The sequence below is a fragment of the Geotrypetes seraphini genome, chromosome 1 (assembly GCF_902459505.1).
Source record: "Geotrypetes seraphini chromosome 1, aGeoSer1.1, whole genome shotgun sequence".
NCBI lineage: Eukaryota > Metazoa > Chordata > Amphibia > Gymnophiona > Dermophiidae > Geotrypetes > Geotrypetes seraphini.
The window spans coordinates 10,272,106-10,293,283 of NC_047084.1; the positions used below are offsets into that span (position 1 = coordinate 10,272,106).

Sequence of the window (21,178 nt, forward strand, 5' to 3'; positions counted from 1 at the left end):
CGTTTCTGTACCACCTCTGGGGCTTGTTTCCTGTGACTACAGTATTGCTTTTGTCCAGTTGTGTCCCTACAATAAAAATTATAAAAACAAAGCAAAAAAGCTTGCCACTGACATAGGAAACTAGCCAAAATTATTATTTTTTTGCTTACACATCCCTAGGAGAAACAGGAGTATGCTGTGCCTGAAGATATTTCTTTTTATCTGATCCTGTCTGAGGGGAAAATTGGGAAAGAGAAATCCCCTCAGACTGTTCTTTTCTCTTTGTGGCTCAATAAATACATTTACCTCGCAAAGAAACCTGTCATTAGGGGGGGAGGAGGTCTGCCTTTTTTTGTTACACTCAAATTTGGCTGACTTCTTTTATTAGCCTTTTTTAAATTAAGGTGACTGAGTCAACTTTTCAGTACCTTTACTTTGGCTGGCTCATTCTGTCACAGAGTTCTGAGCTTAAATACTAGTCTAGAACAAGAGAAGAATTGCTCAAAGTAAGACCTAAAGTAATACACTACATTTACGCGGACGACATATCCATCCTTATACCCTTAAACGACATCACAAAAGAAATTGTAGATAACCTCTCAACCACAATGACCGAAATCAATAAATGGACCACTAATTTCAAACTAAAACTAAACGCAGAAAAAACAAAAGTCTTCCTGGCTAGTCCTAATGACACTATTACGAGAACATCGCTAAAAATAAACAACCACGAATACCCAATTTCCAAAAACATAAAAATACTGGGTATCACTCTTGACACTCACCTAACTATGACCGACCACACAAATTCACTAGTGAAAAAATGCTTTTACACGCTATGGAAACTAAGAACCATAAAAAAATACTTCGACCCTACATCATTCAGGCTCCTGGTACAAGCACTGACCCTATCCCTCCTCGACTACTGCAATATCATCTACCTGGGCATCCCACAAAAGACAATAAAAAAACTGAAATTAATACAAAACACCGCCGTCCGCCTAATTTTCGGTCTAAGAAAAAACGACCACATCAGCCCCTACTATAAAAAGCTGCATTGGCTTCCAATAGAAGCGAGAATTCTTTTCAAATTTGCTTGCACCTGTTTCAAGCAAGCCTGGGGACTAGCACCATCATACCTACAAACTCACTTCAGCCTACACAATCCCACTAGAACGACCAGAAATAAAAACATCTTTGCTTACCCAAAGATTACAGGCTGCAGATACAAATCCTTCTTGGACAGAACCTTTAAGTTCCAAGCGAACAGACAACAAATTTGGCTGAAAAACCACATAAACGAACCCAATACGACTTATAGTGCATTCCGCAAATCGATCAAAACCGCCCTATTCGCAAAATTCATTGACTAAAACAGCCCCCTCCCTCACTAGGACTCCCCTCCCCAACAAACGCCCTTCTCTTTCTCAAGAAGCCCCTCTTTTTCTGATCTCCTCTACCCTTAGGACTCCATCTGATGGATGTCCTAAATCTCTCAGATACTCTTCGCCCATAGATCTCCAATTTAACACGCAAGTTTCCCATCCAGACTATCGTACTGCATTAAGACTCCTTGTACGGTATTTTATTTAGACTTTTATATGCTATTGTATTTAGACTCACTGTATTCTATACTATTGTATTTAGACTGTATTATATGTTATTGTATTTAGACTCACTATATTGTATCGTAAGTCGATCTATGACACCGTATTGTATTAAGATTTTTGCTATTCGCTGAATGTCCAGCCTTCTTATAATGTAAACCGCCTAGAAGTCGCCTGACTATGGCGGTATAGAAAAATAAAGTTATTATTATTATTATTATTATTATTGTACCTCCAGGAAGTGCATCCAGCACAAAAGTACATAAGAAGATTATTAGAACCAAAGATTCAATCAGGAAGAAGAAATTATGAGTGCCAGAAATTCAAGACACAGCTATGCATAGGCTAGCTTTTAACAGGCTTTCAAGAGGCATAATCTCGCTCCTTAGAAGGCAGCTGCCTTCTAACCTAAAGGTCATAGGTTCCAAGCAATGTGCGGTGGCGGCGAAAAGGGTGAACAGGATGCTAAGAATAATTAAGAAGGAGATCACAATAGATCGGAGAAGTTATCATGCCGCTGTACCGGGCCATGGTACGCCCCCACCTGGAATACTGCGTCCAGCACTGGTCACCGTACATGAAGAAGGACATTGTACTACTCGAAAGGGTCTAGAGAAGAGCGACTAAAATGGTTAAGGGGTTGGAGGAGTTGCCGTACAGTGAGAGATTAGAGAAACTGGGCCTCTTCTCCCTTGAAAAGAGGAGACTGAGAGGGGACACGATCGAAACATTCAAGATAATGAAGGGAATAGACTTAGTAGATAAAGACAGGTTGTTCACCCTCTCCAAGGTAGAGAGAACGAGAGAAGGGGATAGATTCTGTACAAAGGTAAGGAAGTTCTTCTTCACCCAGAGTGGTAGAAATCTGGAATGCTCTTCCAGAAGCTGTTATAGGGGAAAGCACCCTCCAGGGATTCAAGACAAGGTTAGACAAGTTCCTGATGAACCGGAACATATGCAGGTAGGGCTAGTCTCAGTTAGGGCGCTGGTCTTTGACCAAAGGGCCACCGCGTGAGCGGACTGCTGGGGCACGATGGACCACTTGTCTGACCCAGCAGCGGCAATTCTTATGTTCTATCTGGTGCCTGATAGCTACAGTATTAACACTGGGGGTAAAAATGCTGAAACAGAACACTGAAAAGAAACCTGTTATTCTGGCATGTATTCCTGTCATTTCGGTCAGAAATAATATGAAACAGCAAGTGGAATGTTTCAAATGAATGTGGAGCCCTAGTTTTCCTCTCTTATGCACTAGGAAAGAAAATATACAGTAGTTTTCCTAAGAGAAAGAAAAAATTAGGATTTTAAAGACGGCAAATAATGCTAGTAAATTTGCAAACAGATGTGCAATTTACATTCCCTGCCTCTAACAAAGAAATCTGAACAAGATAAAAGGGATCAGATTTATAAAAGAAACTGCATATGCCTTTGGTAGGTACAGCACACTAATCAAGTGCCCTTAATGTCTGACCAACCAAATACTTCAGTGGTACCGAAATAGAGTTGTAAATAGCTCAGTTGCAGAAATTTTGTACAGCAATTAAATATCTACTGCTGATTTATGCCAACATATGATTGTTTTGATTTTTTTTCAGAAGAAACTTGGAGCTCCTTTTACTAAGCTGTGCTAGCGGTAGTGCCTCCATAGAGCTGGCGTTAGTATTTTTCATGTAGCGCGCCCTGAAAACGCTAGCGCACCTTAATAAAAGGAGCCCTTAGATGGCTTAATGGTTAGTGCGGTAGGTTGAGAAGCCGGGGAACTGTGTTCAATTCCTAGGTCAAAATTACTGACTCCGAATAGGCCAACACTTAATCTGCATTCAGCTTTTACTCAATTGTCTGTACCTTCGCTTCATTTAGTTAAGTTGTCCTCAACTCATAGGGCTCCTTTTACGAAGCCGCTTTAGCAGTTTAACGCGCGTAATAGCGCGCGATAATTTGCCGGCTGCACTAGCCGCTACCGCCTCCTCTTGAGCAGGCGGTAGTTTTTCGGCTAGCACGGGGGTTTTTAGTGCGCGCTAAAAAGGTGCGTGCACTAAAGCCACTAACGTGGCTTCATAAAAGGAGCCCATAAGTCTGCTTACTTTATTTCTGTTCCCAGTATTTGGACTTATTTACCCAAAATTCACATCTCTTTTGAAGACCTATTTTTTTGGTCTAGTTTTCCCATTGACTACTTAATTTATGGGAGATCCTGCTCTGAGGCAACTATTTGACTATTATATTTTATTTTTTTAATGTTTTTATTATATTTTTTGTTTAAGTGTTTATATCCCACTTATAGCCGTGAGTGGTTTGCATTCAGGTACACAAGCATTTTTCCCTATCTGTCCCAGTGGGCTTACACTCTATCTAATGTACCTGGTACAATAGGGAATTAAGTGACTGGAGACCTGGATTGGCTACTGTAGGAACAGGCTATTGGGCTTGATGGACCATTGGTCTGATCCAGTGAGGCTAATCTTATGTTGTTATGACTTGCCCAGGGTTACAAGCAGCAGTGTGGGGTTTGAACCCACAACTTCAGGGTGCTGAGGCTGTAGTTCTAACCACTACACCACACACATCTTTTTACTTATTCAAATGGTGTTCTTTTCTTTGTATACCGCATTATACCTTTCCTTTTTGTAAATCACACTGATGTTATAGCAAAGTGCAGTCTCTAAATTCTAATAAACATAAACATTATGACCTTGAGCAGGTAACTTAACTTTCCACTGGCTGAGATACAAAAGCTTAAATTGTGAGCCCACTGGGGGGAAAGGCAATGTTTGCTTTAACTGGGCTTAGGTCTTCTAGAGGCAGGATTTAACCATAGAAAGACAGTGTATCAAATCCTTGACCCTTTGCCCTTTACAAGGTACAAAAGCAGCTAAACAACACAATAAGATAGTACTGAAAATCAAATACATAAAAAAAAAATCCAGTTCATAAAATCAAGTTACCTTAGAACAAGAGCAAAAGAATAAACTGAGGAACAACAAAGGAATTAAATATCACAAATGTACAAACCTGTTGAAAATGCCAACTAAGGATGTATTGAGGTGGGGATGAGTGTAATGATTCCTACCTCAAATGATACAGCTACAGTTCCATAGGTTCCCTTTTCTCTAATTAACATGAGAGGCACTGTCTGATTTGTACCTTTGGGTTCATTCACTGTAATTACGGAAGCCTAATGGAGAAAAGAAAGAGACCAGCAATTAGCTATTGATCATGAAAAAAAAAAATCAGAGGAGAATGAAAGATGTTGTTGCTATGGAAACCTCCAACATCTGTGTAATCTGTAAATTAGACAATTTTTGATATCGCCTTCCCTGGCAACTAATTTGTTAAGCTAGTCAGAACTTGAAAGAATGCTTGCAGAACCTTTTTATGATTTCTGCCATTGAAACACTGTTAATATATCAGCTACCAATTTATTCTGATTAGCTTGAGTACCATTCTAAGTTCAAACTACAGAATTCATTCTAAAGCAGTATTATAAAATGTTAAATAGAAATACTAGAGGCACTCATTTTCGAAGCAGATGAATGTCTCAAATAGGCCAAAAAAGTCCACCTGCCAAAAACATCCAAATCGCGATTTTCAAAAGGTGGAATTTGGGATGTTTGACAATACAGTTATCTAATAGTAAGGTGGACATGTTGGAGGCTTGTCTTGGATGAGACTAGGGTGGCCCAGATTATGACATCTTTCAGCGATAATGGAATGGGAAGAAATAGCCAAGGCAACAAAGGAAGACATTTTTATCTAGACCTGTTTCAATCATGTCCAGAGCACAAACAGGTGCCCTGATTGAGAAGCTAACCACTGGAGGGATGAAAGCATGACCACTGCATCTCAAAGTGGTTACTGCCCCCCTTCCATTCCCCTAAGAAGTGAAAGTGACAACTCCAGGTATTATGGTCATTCATAATAGAGCAGCAAGTAAATATAAGGAATAGCCTAGAGCAGGGGTCTCCAAACTTTTCGCCACAAAGGCCATATTTGGTACTTCAGCACTTTTCGGCGGGCCGCAGTAAAAATAAAAATAAAAAACAGATAAATAACTCTAGATATATGAGTTTTATTGAAAACAGAAAACTGTATAAACTAATTACAGAGTATGTGAGATTAAATTACCGTATATTAATGATGATGAAGGCTACCAGCAAATTCTCATATTTTCATCACAAATTATAATAAAACCATTAATGTGAATGATGGAACTGTTTTTACAAGCAAATATGTGACTAAGTAAATACGCACCTTTAAATATAAATTTATGCAATTACAAATTGAGTATTACACTGCACCACTGCAAGTATTCTTATGGACAATTAACCGTAATGACTAGTAGTGAACTTCCAGATTCAATTTAAAGATGTCACAGAGCCAGAGCTACCTACAATGCTGCAAATTGACACTGTCGATCGAGGCCGAACAAGTACGAAGAAATACCTCAAAGTATACAATTACGACTCAGCATTAAATAAAGTTGTGAATAATATTAATTTTAATTAATGCATTTGAAATCTATCAACTCCCCATGGGTTTTTTTTTTGCGTGGATTCTCATTGGAAAATTAGTCCAATTGGTGCATTTCCGCACAATTCTTCCGTGGGCTGGATAAAATCATGTCATGTCTAACCTGCCCTTGAGACCATCCCAAGCTCGCCCATAACACACCTCCACCATGCCCATCTTGTGCTCTGAACGTACAGAGGACACCTCATTAGACGTACAGAGGACACCTGCTAGACGTACAGAAAGACGGTTTTGATTATCGGTACTTGGACGATCACCAAATCCAAAGATTTAGGATGCTTTTTGGACGTCTTTTTTTAAAATTATGATCCTGATAGCATTTTAAACAAAATAAAACACATAAATCATACCATATTGAAAGAAATAATTCCAAATGCATTATCATTTGATAATATTGTCACTTTCGTTGATCTGGGTAATCCAAGTTTTACTTCTGCTGGTGGTGCCTAGAAGTAAGCATATAAGTGAGAAATAACACAAGCAAATAGCTAGGATGCTACATTTTAGCTGAACCATTTTGTCAAGAAAAAAAAATGGAGGGTTAATCTATTTAAAATAAAATTCAGCCATATGGAATCAAGTATTCAAGTCTGCACCAAATGCTTCCAAACCAGTCTGACCCTGTGCGTAAGAGCAGTTCTATAGAATCACAGTCCGGCTGGACAACAGAGTCTTTGAAACAGACTTTGGAGAACCATTAATCATAGTCTGACAACCTGATAATGACACCATAGCAATAAGGAGCAAGGTGAAAAGCACGCCGTCTTCTCTTCCACCATTGTGTACCACACTGGAATAAAGCAGCCTAACCACTGGAACAAGCTGTCTCACATCCCCATTCCTCAACTAACCTTATTGTTTTCATAGAGGAATATTACTACACACTTATTATGTTTGATTGATTATTAAGATTTATTTTCTGCCTTTTTGAAAAACTGATACTTACTGAAAACCGCTTTGGGTGAAACTTTGGATTTGGCTATCTATTCCCTTTGACCCATGATAAGAATTTGGTCTTCTGCAGTGAAAACCATTTTGATACAGAGACTATTTACAAACTATTGTCTGCTTCTGTGCCTAACCCATAGCAACAATTCATTTTCACAAGGTACTGTTGTAAATATTTCCCACTACACCACATTTTACATCAATGTCATTCAGGACACGATGCACTAAATTTCATAAAAATCGGCCAAGTTCTGTGGAAGATAAGACAAAAAAACATTTTAGTGTGTAGGGGGGGGGGGTTTCAGTTCAGTGTATATCATTAACTGTTAGCCTCTAACCCATTAACATATCACTAAAATTTCAGTAATACAATTATATTACCAATTACTGTTCTAAGTGCCTTCACTCTATCTAGAAAATTTCAATAAACTGACTAAGATTTCAAAACCCTTCTCTGCGTCCCTAGCTGATCTTTCCTCACATCCCTTGGGGGTGCGGGCACCACTGGTTAAGAACCCCTGATCGACAGATTACAATTATGTGCTGGTTACTTTCCAATACCAGCTTTTTATTTCAGTTGATTAACTAAACTTCACAGCATCAGGATGTAGAACAAAAGACTTAATCAAGACTTGAATACTGTATGTGATCCAAGTCTCAAGGTCAACATCCTTACAAAATGATGCCTGTAAAGGGTAACTCAATCTACAGAGAATCTAATTAAATATAGAAACTTGGAAATATGATGGCAGATAAAGGCCAAATGGCCCATCCAGTTTGCCCATCCACAGCATCCAATATCTCCTCTTCTCCCTAAGAGATCCCACATGCCTGTTCCATGCTGAAGAAGTGATATAAGAATCTGGAGTTCATTCATTACACCACTGTATATATAGTACCACAAATTTTCATAACTGTGTTTGAGGATGGCCATTTTCACAGTGATTATCAGGTTGACCTAAATTCTATGCATGGCACCTAAATAAATTGGCACTGATGAGAATAGCACATATCACAATTCTATAAAAGGCATGTGTCATATTTAGAATCGAGTTTAGTGGCCATAACATATAGGTGAATTTCTTCAAACTGGCAGTAAATAAAGCCTGACAAACAAATCCCAATTTCACAAAGCTGGGATTATGCATGTCAAAAATCTAAAAATGTACAAATAACAAGAGGGTGTGTTTTGGGCAAGCCAAAAAAATAAATGTGTATGCTTTGATTATCAGCACTTGGATTTCTCTGCTATTAGGATGTCCAAGTGCCGACTTAGGCTGTTTTTGGACATTTTAAAGATTTGATTATGAGTGCTGAAAATATGTTTGTATTTGAGACCTATTGAAGAGGGGCAGCTCATCTGAAGCTTTTTTAAGATTTCTGGCAGAGGTGGACCATGAGGAAGTGAATAAGTGTCTTGGTGGAGTTGCCATACAGGTTGTGGAAAATTATACAGGAAGATTTTGAAGTTTACTCGAGCAGTGATTGGTAGCCAGTGTAACTGAGATAAATAGGGATTGGGTAATACTTTTTTTAGCTTGAAAATAAGGCTTAAGGCTCCTTTTACTAAGCTGCGATAGCGGTTTTAGCACACGCTTAGTGCATGCTGAATTGCCACACACACTAGACCTTAACACCAGCATTAAGCTGGCATTAGTTCTAGCCGCGTAGCACGGGGTTAGCGTGCGCTAAAATCCTGCGTGCGCTAAAAACGCTATCGCAGCTTAGTAAAAGGAGCCCTTAGTCTTGTGTTTTGGATTAGTTGTACTTTGTGGGTTAGTATTAAGTTGATTCCTGCATTGGGTAAGCATTTGAGGGATTGGATAGGTCAGCATTTTGTATTCCACATTTCAGAGAGGGAATGAGCATCTATGTAATTCACCTTGAGCTACTATTTCAAAAAGTTGCGAGCAAAATACAAATAAATAAATAAATAAATTTACATCTGCTACCTGGGATGTCTAGGTATTAGAAAAGTCTTCATTTTGTGCAGTGCTCCACTGGAAGGATTCAAGTTTTAAGTTTTATTTAAAATTTGACGCAAACGCTCATCAATTTTCTAAGCGATGTACAATATTACAAAGGGGGAGTATTATAACATACATGGACAAATACAAACAAATCAACGCTAGATTTACTCCACGATCAGGAAAAAAAAGGAAAGGAACTACAAAAATTAAAGGACAGAAGAACCTGTAAGGAAAAAAGCAGTTAGGAGAGGAGTTTATTAAAACCAAAGCTAAAAGCTAGGATTAAATATTGATCAGGAACAAACAGGAAAAAAAATTAAAGTATTCAACTTTATCCGAAGCTGATTCTTAAGTTTCAAAAGCATCTCTAAAAAGAAAACTCTTCAGGGTTCCTTTAAATCTGTCTTGTACTGTTGTCCCTTCAGTCTTCCAGTGCCTGCTGTTCCCCTGAATTCAAGACTGGCAAGGGCAATCAGACTCTGGCAGCTTAAGTACAATAAATATCTACATTCCAGCACAAACTTTATATTGGCATTTAAGAACATAAATGTTTGTGTGCCCGTTTTGACCCCACTGATAATTTAGACATTTATGATTCTAAAATGGATTCTTCTGCCACATGTTAACTGGTGCGTACGCAGGCAACAAGATAGTGGAGATGGCATAAGGCAGATGGAAGATGTTAGTGAACTTTTTATTACAATGCATAAACATCCACTTCTCCATGTATCCTAGAACAAGCTCTATGTCACCAGATCCTTTTCTAAAACTCTAGCAGAACCTGACACATCCCAACCTGGATGTCACGATATGGATTTCTAAATAATTTCTAAAGTGACATTCAATATATAACCTGAACAAAAATTCCACTCAGAACAGGCTGTACAATCCAATGGGAATTCTGATTCCACTTCCTCAAAACGAGTCAGCGGTGTTGGAATTCTTCATCATTCCCCACAGATGGAAAGTACTAAATTTATGTTTTTAATTTTTTCTTATTTTCTTTTCCCTTTATTTATAACTTATTAATAATTTATAGCTTAGTTATAGCTTATTTATAATTTAGATATAGATTTAAAAGTGTACCACTTAAAAGTGTATCACTTATCTTAAATCCTTATCGGTTCCCCTTCCCGACGCGTTTCGGAACTCTTTTTCAAGGTCGGGGGAACAAAAGATAAGGGTAATCCTCAACCATAGTCAAATAAGTTTGATAAAGTGACATTCCACATGTGTAGGCATTCAAGTAGGGTTACCAGACGTCCAGATTTCCCTGAACATGTCTGGGGATCTGGACAGCTTTTCAAACCTGGCACTTTGGGTTTTGAAAAGCTTCCTTTAAATTGCGTTGGGCAGGCAGCAGGGGGCGGGGCGGGGTAAAACTGGGCAGGCCTGGGGGGGCGGGTCTAGGGGGATCCGGATTTAACTAAAGTAAAATCTGGTAACCCTACATTCAAGGGATGGAAGAAATGCAAAGTAGCTATGAGACTGGCATTTAGGCATGTACTTTAAGAAACACACTTATGAACTTATTCTTTCTGATGCAGACACAATTATGCCTACCTCAGAGTAGGTGAAAATGTGTGCATCTTCTCTCCTTGGAGCAGGTTTATAAAGGTGTGGAACTCCCCCAAAATGGCTAGCTTTCAGTTCTGTGCTAATTGGTTATTTTCAGTGGTCTGCCCTGAACAGGCAAATTAACTAGCTAGAAATGGCTCCTGACCAGTTAAATCAGTTTAAATATTGACCCCCCAGCAATTTCTTAGTGGGTCAACACATCTTTAAGCAACTAGTATTAGAACCACTCTTTTTCATTCCTGAAACATCTTACCTGCAATGTTAGGGTGAAATAAAATATCTCATCAGCCTCTGGAAGGTCATCATCACAGACCGATATATAGATTGTACGGTTTGTTTCAGTATCTGGTATGTATGCTGCAGCAACACTGTCCACAAAATCACCTCCCATGTCTACGCCTTGGAGCTACAAAGAAATAATCCCGCACAAATAAAATAAACTTCTAAACTCTCTTAATCTGCTAAACTATTCTTACATTATCCTTAAGCATCACACACTATTAAAGTATACAAGAAGCAAATTTCAGGATATCTAGAGTCAAAATCCAAAAATTGCAGGATGAGTTTGTAACAAAATCTTTAGACCTCCTGGATGTCCCACTGTGAAATTAATATACCAAAAAAGCCCAAGCCAGGGTTAGGCTGTCACCCTAACCTTGTCTGATTCACTACATGAAAGCCCAGGTCAGATTTATGATTTTTACCAGTTTAGTAAAGTTTGGATTTTACACCAGCTGGTGTTCATTTGCCCCCAGGCAGCCGTTTTGGCAAAACATGGCCTTGCTGGGCATATGTATAAACCTGAGAGCTAAAGTAATAAACAAAAACTGCTTCTTCTAAATGGTCTGCTCTATGTTGATTACCATGTTGCCTACCTCTTTGATTAGCAAGGGTAATTTCAAAACGTTTCATATGGGTAAACATTTTGTTACCTGTGTTTAAAACTGGACACTACGGAAACAAGACAGAAAGAAGACTGACTCATTTGAGCTTTGGTGCTGGAGAAGGATTTTAGGCGTGCCATGGACCGCCAGAAGAACTAGCAAATCAATTCTGGAAGAGTTCAAACCAGCTATATCACTGAAAGCCCAAATGATGAAGTTACAACTGTCTTATTTTGGTTACATCATCAGAAGAGAGAAATCACTGGAGAAGGACATCATGTTTGGGAAGATCAAAAGAACCAGGTGAAGAGGGCGACCTGCAATCAGATGGCTGGACACGTTGAAAACAACCATGGGGATGACGCTGGAGGATCTTTCCGGACTAGCACAAAACCGATTTCATTTAAGATCCGCAATTCATCAAGTCACTAGGACTCGAGCACAAGTCGATGGCACCTAACAACAACCCTTCCTTCAGTGCAGGTAAAAAATGCATGTACTATTCATATTGTGCATAGTTGTACCCTGTCCAAAAAAGGGGCAGGGGTGATGTGGGCAGGGAGGGGGTTGAAGAAGGGGAGGCAAGGTAACGATACCTCTGAGGACAGCATGCACATATTCTCACATGTGAGTGACGTCATTCACGGAACCCCTGCACAGACACTGTCACTTTAAATTTCAGCAGTGTCCATATCGCACATGTGCCGTGCCTTCCCACCCAATGTCAGCTCATGGGACCATCAGTTCAGTAATAAAACTAAGAGGCCAACTAAGGGAGGTGGGCAGGTTGTGAGAATATGTATTGCTTGCTGTCTTCGGAGGACACCTGCAACAGGTAAGTATCTTTTCTTTCTCTGAGGACAAGCAGGCATTAATATTCTCAATGTAGGACTCCCAAGCTGCCAGGATCATGACTCTGCATTAGGATAATGAATATAATTATGAGCCTGGTGAAACCCACGAGGGTTGAAAGGGAAATCTGCACTCAGGAAGTAAATTTGTGCAGAACTGCTTGTCCTTACCGACTGCCTCCCCTGGAGTTTTGCTCTGAACAGATGTCCTCAGTAGATGTGGAGCAGAAATGAACTAGAGTCAACCAGGGCTCTGACACAATGGATTGTTACATTGCCCTGTAGCGTCATCTCAGTGGCGTAGTAAAGGGGAGTGGGGGAGGGCAGTCTGCCCTGGGCGCCATCTTGGTGGAGGCGCAGTCACACATCCTTCTCTTTGCCCCCTCACATGCACCTCTTCCGTTGTACCTCTTTAATTTTCCCAGCACACACAGCATCACAAACTTGCTGCCCACATCAGTGTTGGCTCTCTCTGACGTCACTTCCAGGTCCCGCGCCTAGAAAGTCACTACAAAGGGAAAGCAGATACGACATGGGCAGCATGTTTGTGATGCTGCTCATGCCAGGAAAATTAAAGAGAAGGGTGGAATAAAAGGGGGGGCATGCATGGCAGGGGGCTCAGAGAAGAAGGCACAGGAGGGGCACCACTACCCCAGGTGCCACTCACTCTCATTATGCCACTGCGTAAGCCCAACCTGTGTATACACAAAGGAGATATTGTCCACCAGCCAAGTAGAGATGATGCTCTTGGTAACAGGAACTCTGAGTCTGTTAGGGTCAAAAACCACAAAGATATGGAAGAATCCTCTAGGACAGTGTTCTTCAACCACCGGTCCATGGACCAGTGCCAGTCCACAGAAATTTCCTGCCGGTCCACAGGGCCACCATATGCATTAGGCCCCAAACAGTGTTCTTCAACCGCTGGTCCACAGTGAGATCGATGCGGCCAGCTCCCTCTTCCTAACTGAATTAGTGCACAAAGCCACGGGCAGTGGCTCCTACGGGAATCCTGCGACTGAAACTGAAGCCTTCTCTCTGACATTGCAATTTCAGAGGGAAGGCTTCCAGATGAGGCACGGGACACGCAAGGTGCAATTAGTACTATTATGGGGGCGGGGTCTGGGGTGGAGATTGGGTAGAGATGGGCGGGGTCTGGCCCATGACTTAGCCCAGTGTTCTTCAACTGCCGGTCCACGGACCGATGCCGGTCCACAGAATAATTATTTTATTTTTGCCTGTCCATAGGTGTACAAATGTTGAAAAACACTGCTCTAGGAGATTTAGTCCAGTTCAGGTAGTATACCAGAGCATGTTTGCAGTCCGTAGTGTGAAGAGCTGTTTTTCCAGGATGGGATTGTGGTTTTGGAAAGAAAACAGGCAATACAATGGATTAGTTGAGGTGGAATTCTGTGACAACCTTGGGTAGGAATTTGGGATGAGTTTGGAGCACTTCTTTGTCATGATCTTATGTGGGGAGGATCAGACACAAGTGCTTGAAGTTCACTGACATGGCATGCAAATGTGAGGGCTATGAGGGAAACAATTTTCCAAGTATGAAAGAGCAAGTTGTGAGTGGCTTAAAAGGAGACTTCATAAGAGTTGATAGTACTACATTAAGATCCCAGGCAACAGGTAAAGGCTTGATAGGGATTTGGTTTAGCAAAGTCCTTTCATGAATGTGGCTACTAAGGGTTGAACAGATAGAGGCTTCTTATCCAATGGAGAGTGATATGCACTGATAGCACTGAGATGTATTCAAACTGAACTGGTTTTTAGACTAGAGTTAGAAAGGTGAAGAAGATAGTCCAGGATGGATGGAAGTGTACATATGACAGGTTCAAAAGAATGCACTGGCACTGGGAAGAAAATCTCATCCATTTGAAATTGTAACACCACTGAGTGGAAGGTTTTCTAGACGCTTCAATGACCGCAGAGACTGCAGCCGAGAGGCAAAAAGCACTTACTTGCTTGGTGAAAGAAACCACAATGTAGTGCTAACGATCAAAGGCTGGGATAAAGGAAGGATCTGTCATTTTGTGTCAGGAGGATTGGGAATGGTTGCAATTTGCATGGTTTCTTGGATGACAATTCTAGGAGGAGTGGGAACCAAGGCTGACGTGGCCAATAAGGTGCAAAAAAGATCATGGTGCCTTGATCCTGGCAAAGTTTGAGTAGAGTTCTCATAAGATAGTTTTAGTGTGTACCGTTTGAAGACAGTGGATTCAGTCAGAAGGAATTAACACTGACTTCCTCTGTCCTCTTGGACTGGGGGATGAGGCTTATAAGGAAAAAGGGTTGTGGTTGACTGCACATTTTAAGAGATTGCTGAATGCCTTCAGGGAATTCCTAGATGTTTCCAAGTTTGCAGCCATGTTGGGTTTTCTGAAAATTCACCTCTTAAGTATTAAATGTTAATACCCAATTGCACTGAAGGACTTTTATTTTATATGTAAGTCAATTGCACAAGCATTACCTTTCCATGCAACAATACTAGCACACATTAAAATAATGGCCTCCTTTTACGAAACTGCGATAGCAGATTCTAGCGCAGCGAGCCACGCCGAATGGCCCGCGCTGCTCCCGATGCTCATTGAGTTCCTATGAGCGTCGGGAGCAGCGTGGGCCATTCAGCACAGCTCCCCGTGCTAGAAAATGCTATTGCAGTTTCGTAAAAGAGGGGGAATGTGTTTTGTATGTGTATATTAGGGCATTCATACCCTTTAAATAAACAGACTCCTTCCCTCTCCAAGTTCCTTTATGATATAACCAAAAATAAAAATGCTTGCATCAAATTTTCATTAATATGAAAAATGTAAGCAATCACTTGCTAAAGAACTAATCATAAACCTAACCTCTGAGTTTTCATATCATTACTTCACAACAGACCACAGCATATACTATGCAGGTACATAGACAAATTTCACACTTTCTGATGCAAAATTCCAGAGCTCTGATGCTGATTTCATACTGTACACCAGTGTCTCTCGAACTTTTTTAGCTCCGGGAAAAAAAATGGAGCAAATGTTTTTCTCGGCACACTAAACGGAGCAAATGTTTCTCGCAGCACATTATAATTGAAATTATAAAATTGCAAAACCAACAAAATATTAAATTGGAGTGTTATTTATTTAAAGTTCTTTAAGCTAAGAATGCGCAGTTGTAACAACAGTGAACTAAAGTAGAAAAGGATTGCTAATCAATGTGATGGATGTGCTTGTTTTTCAGTGCAAATTAACTCAAAACGCAGCTCGATAGTTGACAATCAAACACGCATTTCATCATCCACCATTTGCAGTCATTCTCTTTTTTTAATTTAATTTCTGTCAGAGCTGAAAATTCAAGTTTGCAAAGATAAGAAGATCCAAACGGTAACAAAGCCTTGATTGCTTTGCTGCTCAAGTTAATAATAATAATAATAATAACTTTATTCTTATATACCGCCAACAATCTTGCGACTTCTAGGCGGTTTACAATCAAGAGAAGTGGTTTACAATAAAGAGAAACTGTAAATACAATAAAGAGAAACTGTAAATACAATAAAGAAACTGTACATACAGCGAATTAAAGGGTATAGCATTGTACATCTGGTAATTCCAACATTAATAATATTAACACCAGTTTGTGTGCTGCAAGACCAGGAAGTGCCATGCTGCTAACACTAAAATTTAGAAATGTTCCATGAATTGAATGGTGTGTTCATGGTTAGTGAATATGGTTGGGGTTTACAATTTACAGGGTCGGGTATGTGGTGGTATTATGAGGGGGGCTGATGTTCTGGTTCGTTACCTAGGTATTTCAAGAACAGGTAGGTTTTTAGGTGTTTCCTGAATTCGCCATAGTTGTTTGTGTGTGCAATTAGTTTTTCTAAGTCTTTACCCCATGTGGCTGCCTGGTACGATAGCAGTTGTTGATGGTATCTCTTATATTTACACCCTCTAGCCGGGGGGGAGACAAATTTCAGGTGTGTTTTTCTTTTGTGTCTGTTGGTTGGGAATGAGAAGAGGTCTGTAATATATTTAGGGGCTAGACCGTTTAATACCTTGAAGCAGAGACATCCTAGCTTGAACTTCGTGCGTGCCTTCATCGGCAGCCAGTGTAGGAGTCTGTAGGAAGGGGTTATATGGTCGGACTTCTTCAACCCGAGAATCATCCTGACTGCTGCGTTTTGTATCAGTTGTAGTCTTTGCATTTGCTTCTGGGGGATTGTCAGATGGGTGATGTTGCAATAATCTAGGTGGCTTAGTATTAGGGATTGTACTAGAATTCTGAAGGCTGAAGTGTGGAAGTACGCCTTAATGGACCTAAGTTTCCAGAGAGTGAAAAACCCTCTTTTGATTAGGGAGTCTGTATGGTCTTTCATGGTTAGTTCTTGGTCTAGTATTACTCCTAGAATCTTCATCGTTGGTTGAATAGGGTAGTTAAGATTGTTAATGTGTAGTGATTTTGTCGTGTTATGTACGTGTGGCGAGGCTATAAAGAATTTAGTTTTCTCTGCATTGAGCTTTAGTTTGAAATCTGTGGTCCATTGTTCCATCATGTTTAGCGCTTCAGTTGCTGCGGGGGTGACTTCGGAGGGCGAGGTAGTGAACGGGATAATGATTGTGAAGTCGTCTGCATAACTAAATACTTTTACGCCTCGCTGTGTCAACTACTGCATAAAAAAATAAAATAAAATTACTTACCGTAAGTTTTCAAGGACCAATCACATCAAATAACGATGCTTATCTGGGTGGTTGTATCCTTACACACACAGATGGCATAACATTGACAAACTTGTGTATGCGACGTACATATCATCTATTCTACTGTATGTTTATGAAGGGAATTTTTTTAAAATAAAGTAAAATTCTAGAATCTCCCATGGCACACAACTATGCCGTGGCACACAGTTAGAGACACTGCTGTACACCATCACCATTAATGTTCATTTGCAACCCGATGCTAATATTCTGTATATCTCTTCGCTTTAAATAACGTTCAATTCTACCTTCATATGGCAACAGTATTTCTTCAACACGCCCACAATGAGTCAATTCCTTCACTAATGTTTTGCCATTTACCTTTTAAAAAGCAACAAAAAAGAATGTATTGTATGATCCTGTCAAGCATAAGGAAATGGCAATATATGGAATACACAGAATGTTTCTTACCGATACAATTGCAGTGATATTGGCAGGTACTCCTGTTCTTTCAATAACAAGGCGTATGATAGTTGTACCTGTTTCATTGACTACAAACTCCGTCTGCCCAGCAAACCTGACCTCTGTTTCTGCAGCAGTAAAGCTGATGAGTAACGCCAAACAGAATTTAGCCAGCAAGGAAACAGCATGCATCTCTGTTGAGAAAGGAGAAGGAAAGGCTAAAGACTTTGATGGCTTTAGCAACAGAGAAAACATTTTTCATTGTGCTTTAATCGCATGGAGATTAAATGTGTATCAGATTCACTTAAGTGTGAAAGCCACAAAGGCACCTTTTTATATGCGCCCAAAGGCATCTGTGTGTGTTTATAAGATCACCCCACCAAGCCAGAAGGAATTGCTGCTATAAAGAAGTTGTGCTCAGAAGAAGGCATACTTAAAGTATCCATGCACTGTATATGTGGTTTTTATAAACCATGTATGCACATTGGCCTATATTCTATAAATGACACCTTAGCTTAGGCGCCAGAAGGCGCTTTAGCAGAGCCTAAGTTAAGAAAGAAATGCCATTTAAGAGTTCCTTTAAAAGACATTTCCAAGCACCTACCGGAGCCTAAAAACAGTGCTGGAATCACACCTCCGTAAGTGCCTACTGGCGCTTAATGCCACTGTAGGAGTGGCTAACACCAGAAGTGGCGTTAGACGTGATTCACGTCAAAGGTAGGCACCAGAAACGTAGGCCTTGAAAACCCTGGCCTACACTTCCGGTGCCTACCTTTACCAGAGGCACAATTCTCTAAATGGTGCCGTCGCGTGATTTACACGTAATCGTAAGGTGACTGCCAAAGGCATCATTTAAAGAATCAGGGCCATTGTGACTTAGCCCATTGCCAAAACTCCACGCCTGAAAAAGCCTACACTTGAATCACATAAAAGCACATGAGCTCTTGTCATAGTGTACCGTATACTGCAACTTGTAGAGTCATTTTATAAGATGCATATAACAAGGTATATGTGCAAGAAATCCTTTACAAAATTACTTCTGAACTTTTAAAGGCCAGTAGTTGTTTACCTAAGCAGAAATTCAAACAACTAAATTCTGAACACAAAACTATGGGCAAAGACATCTCACCTGACATCTGATAAGATGCCTAGTTAGTCTAGTATAGTACTTTTGGGTAATGAAACATCTAATATATTTTAAAATTTAAATGAATGCATCCAAATTACACATCTGCACCCCCCTAATCTACTAACTTCCTTGGATGCCAAAATGTAGCCATCCAATTCAAATTAGATGCTTAGCTTCTGTCTTTCTACTCATACATTTATACTGAACTGTAGACTATCATGGCAACCTCATTGCCAACTATTGTATAATTTACACCACCACTTACAACACCATTTATACAATTTCCATTTGAACATAACCATGTCATCTAGGAGGACTCTTACTGGCATACTTACAAAAATGTAGTGATCAGAATTAAGATGTCCAGTTTGGGATCAGTGGCATAGCCACAGGTGGGCCTAGACCCACCCACTTTGGGCTCATGCCTACATCGCTGATGTAGTTGGAGGGACTCCCCCACCTCTCCCTCTCCTCTCCTGCATGCATTCTGGCTTCTCTCAACTCCACCCCTAATCCCATTATGCCTTTTCAACCTTTAAATTGCATTTGAAGAATTTCTGCCAGATTGCTTTGTTGCTGCTGCAAGTACTGCCAGACTGTTTTGCTGTTATTATAACTGATTGTGTATGTGAATATTTGTGTCTGTTTAGCATGGGTGGAAGCATTTGATGACCCTTAAAAAAGGCTCTTGCAGAAACTTGACCAAATCAGATCCTGCTTCAGCAAATCCTTTTTATGATTGCAACTGGTTGTTTCTCCTCCTTGGGCCACCTTTGCTACTCCTAATCTCCAGCCCATTTCAAACCAATCTCTAATCGTCCCATCCCATCCAAATTGTTAAGAAAACTGTTCTTCAGCAACTTTCCTTGTATCTAAAGAAGACTTACATTCTTGACAGACAGGTTTCTGTGCAAACATAGCATGAAGATCCTCCTAACCACAATGTACAAGAAATCAGATCTGCAAAGGATCAGAAATTTTTTTTGCTTCTACATTCTTTAGATCTTTCTTTGGCCTTTGAGCTTGCTGGTCATCACCTTCTTCTTCTGCATCTTCCCAATCTTGGGATATCAGGTTCTGTCTTAAACTTGATTCAGTCTTATCCCTCAGGTTGCTCCTTCCAGATACAGTATAACCAGGACACCTCTATTTTTTTTATTCCATTAGTTGTGGTGTTCCTCAAGGCTGTCTCCTGGCCTCAACCCTGTTTAATGACTCACTAATTCTCCTTATCCAGGCACACAACTGTAGTCTGTACTGCTATGATGATGATATTCAAATCTTATACACTTTCCTATTCATCCTCTGACATCTTAACTCTTAGGACTTGCCATCAAGAAGTATCCTCCTGGCTGTTGGACAAATCTCTTATTTCTCAATATCAGCAAATGTGAAACTATTCATTTTTCTGGTCCCCATTTCCCCGTCTCTTCACCACCCCTTACTAAAGCTTGTCGCATTGAACTCCAAACTGATACAGCTGTTCACTTCTGCTTTTCCACATTGCACTGCATTCACTCAGTAAGACTTCTTTGTCACAAGTTCATGCTCTGATTGTTTCTCTGGTATTTTACATCTAGACTACTGTAACTCTCTTTAATGCAGTCTCCATTAGTCTTCCTTAAAGCATTTTCAACTTTTCAATCCTCTGCCTTAAACTGCTCTACAATGCCTCCCTCTATGCCCCATTGGCTCAGGCTCTTAAGGCCCTTACCCATGGGAGAAGTTTTAGGCATCTGAGCCAATATGGACCTTAGGCTTCTCCAAGTGCATCCCAGGATGCACCGAGAGGGGAAGGGCCACTATTTTGAAGAGGCGGCCCTTCATGCAGGAGGGAGTGGGCATCCCTCCTGCCTGATTTTTGACAAATGGTATGGGGGCGGTGACAGGAGTGGAGGGTTCTCACTAGGATTTTGTTTTTGGGTATGGGAGTTGTCGGGGAGATCAAAAGGGGGGGGGGGATTGGTGTCGGGGGTGTCAAGGGGTCCCAATTTTGAGTCCCCTGCCAGCAGGGCTGCTTTTTTTTTAATGCTGTTGTGCCTGTGTTGTGTGATTGATGAGTGGTTGTCTTGACAACTTCTCTAACCTATTTACTACATCCCATGCATTGTGTTCTTCTCAGAAAGCACTTTTTTCTCTTCCCCCTTTCCCCCTCAATGTGAACCCTTGGGTTTAAAGCGAGTTCTGTTCCGTAGTCTGGCTGCAAAGCATGTTCTGTGTCATTCTGCCTGAACAAATTATTCTAGCTGCACAAATGATTCCTTTCGGGAACTGCTGTCCTATGCCACCCCTTCCCCTTTGTTTTGACCTCGTTTGTGCAGAGAGCATCTACAGCCAACCAGGATGGTCTGCGCGTGCATCGCGATCGCTCTGCAGGGATCTGTGGGGCGTGCGTCCGATCAGATAGTTTGTATGAGGACTCTTTAGTGAATCAGTTGCCCGGCAGAACTCGGCCACGAATCGCCCAACAACGATCCAGACCGGTGAGTTTGGTGAATCTAGGCCCAAGAGTATAAGTGATGGGGAAAGGGAAACTTGGAAGGAAAGGGAAAGATAGAGCA

At 40.6% G+C, this 21,178-nt stretch overlaps 1 protein-coding gene across 1 annotated transcript in view; it reads right to left on the bottom strand.

Annotated features, from left to right (window-relative positions):
* ADGRV1 (adhesion G protein-coupled receptor V1) overlaps window positions 1–21,178 on the bottom strand; it is a 786,618-nt gene that overhangs the window by 752,863 nt on the left and 12,577 nt on the right. Inside the window, exons 2-5 of the mRNA XM_033919809.1 lie at window positions 17,498–17,682; window positions 10,866–11,018; window positions 6,467–6,562; window positions 4,657–4,761 (exon numbers count right to left, since the gene is read on the bottom strand). Coding sequence (XP_033775700.1) covers window positions 4,657–4,761; window positions 6,467–6,562; window positions 10,866–11,018; window positions 17,498–17,680 — 537 coding nt within the window. The 5' untranslated portion in view covers window positions 17,681–17,682. The remainder of the gene's footprint in view (window positions 1–4,656; window positions 4,762–6,466; window positions 6,563–10,865; window positions 11,019–17,497; window positions 17,683–21,178) is intronic.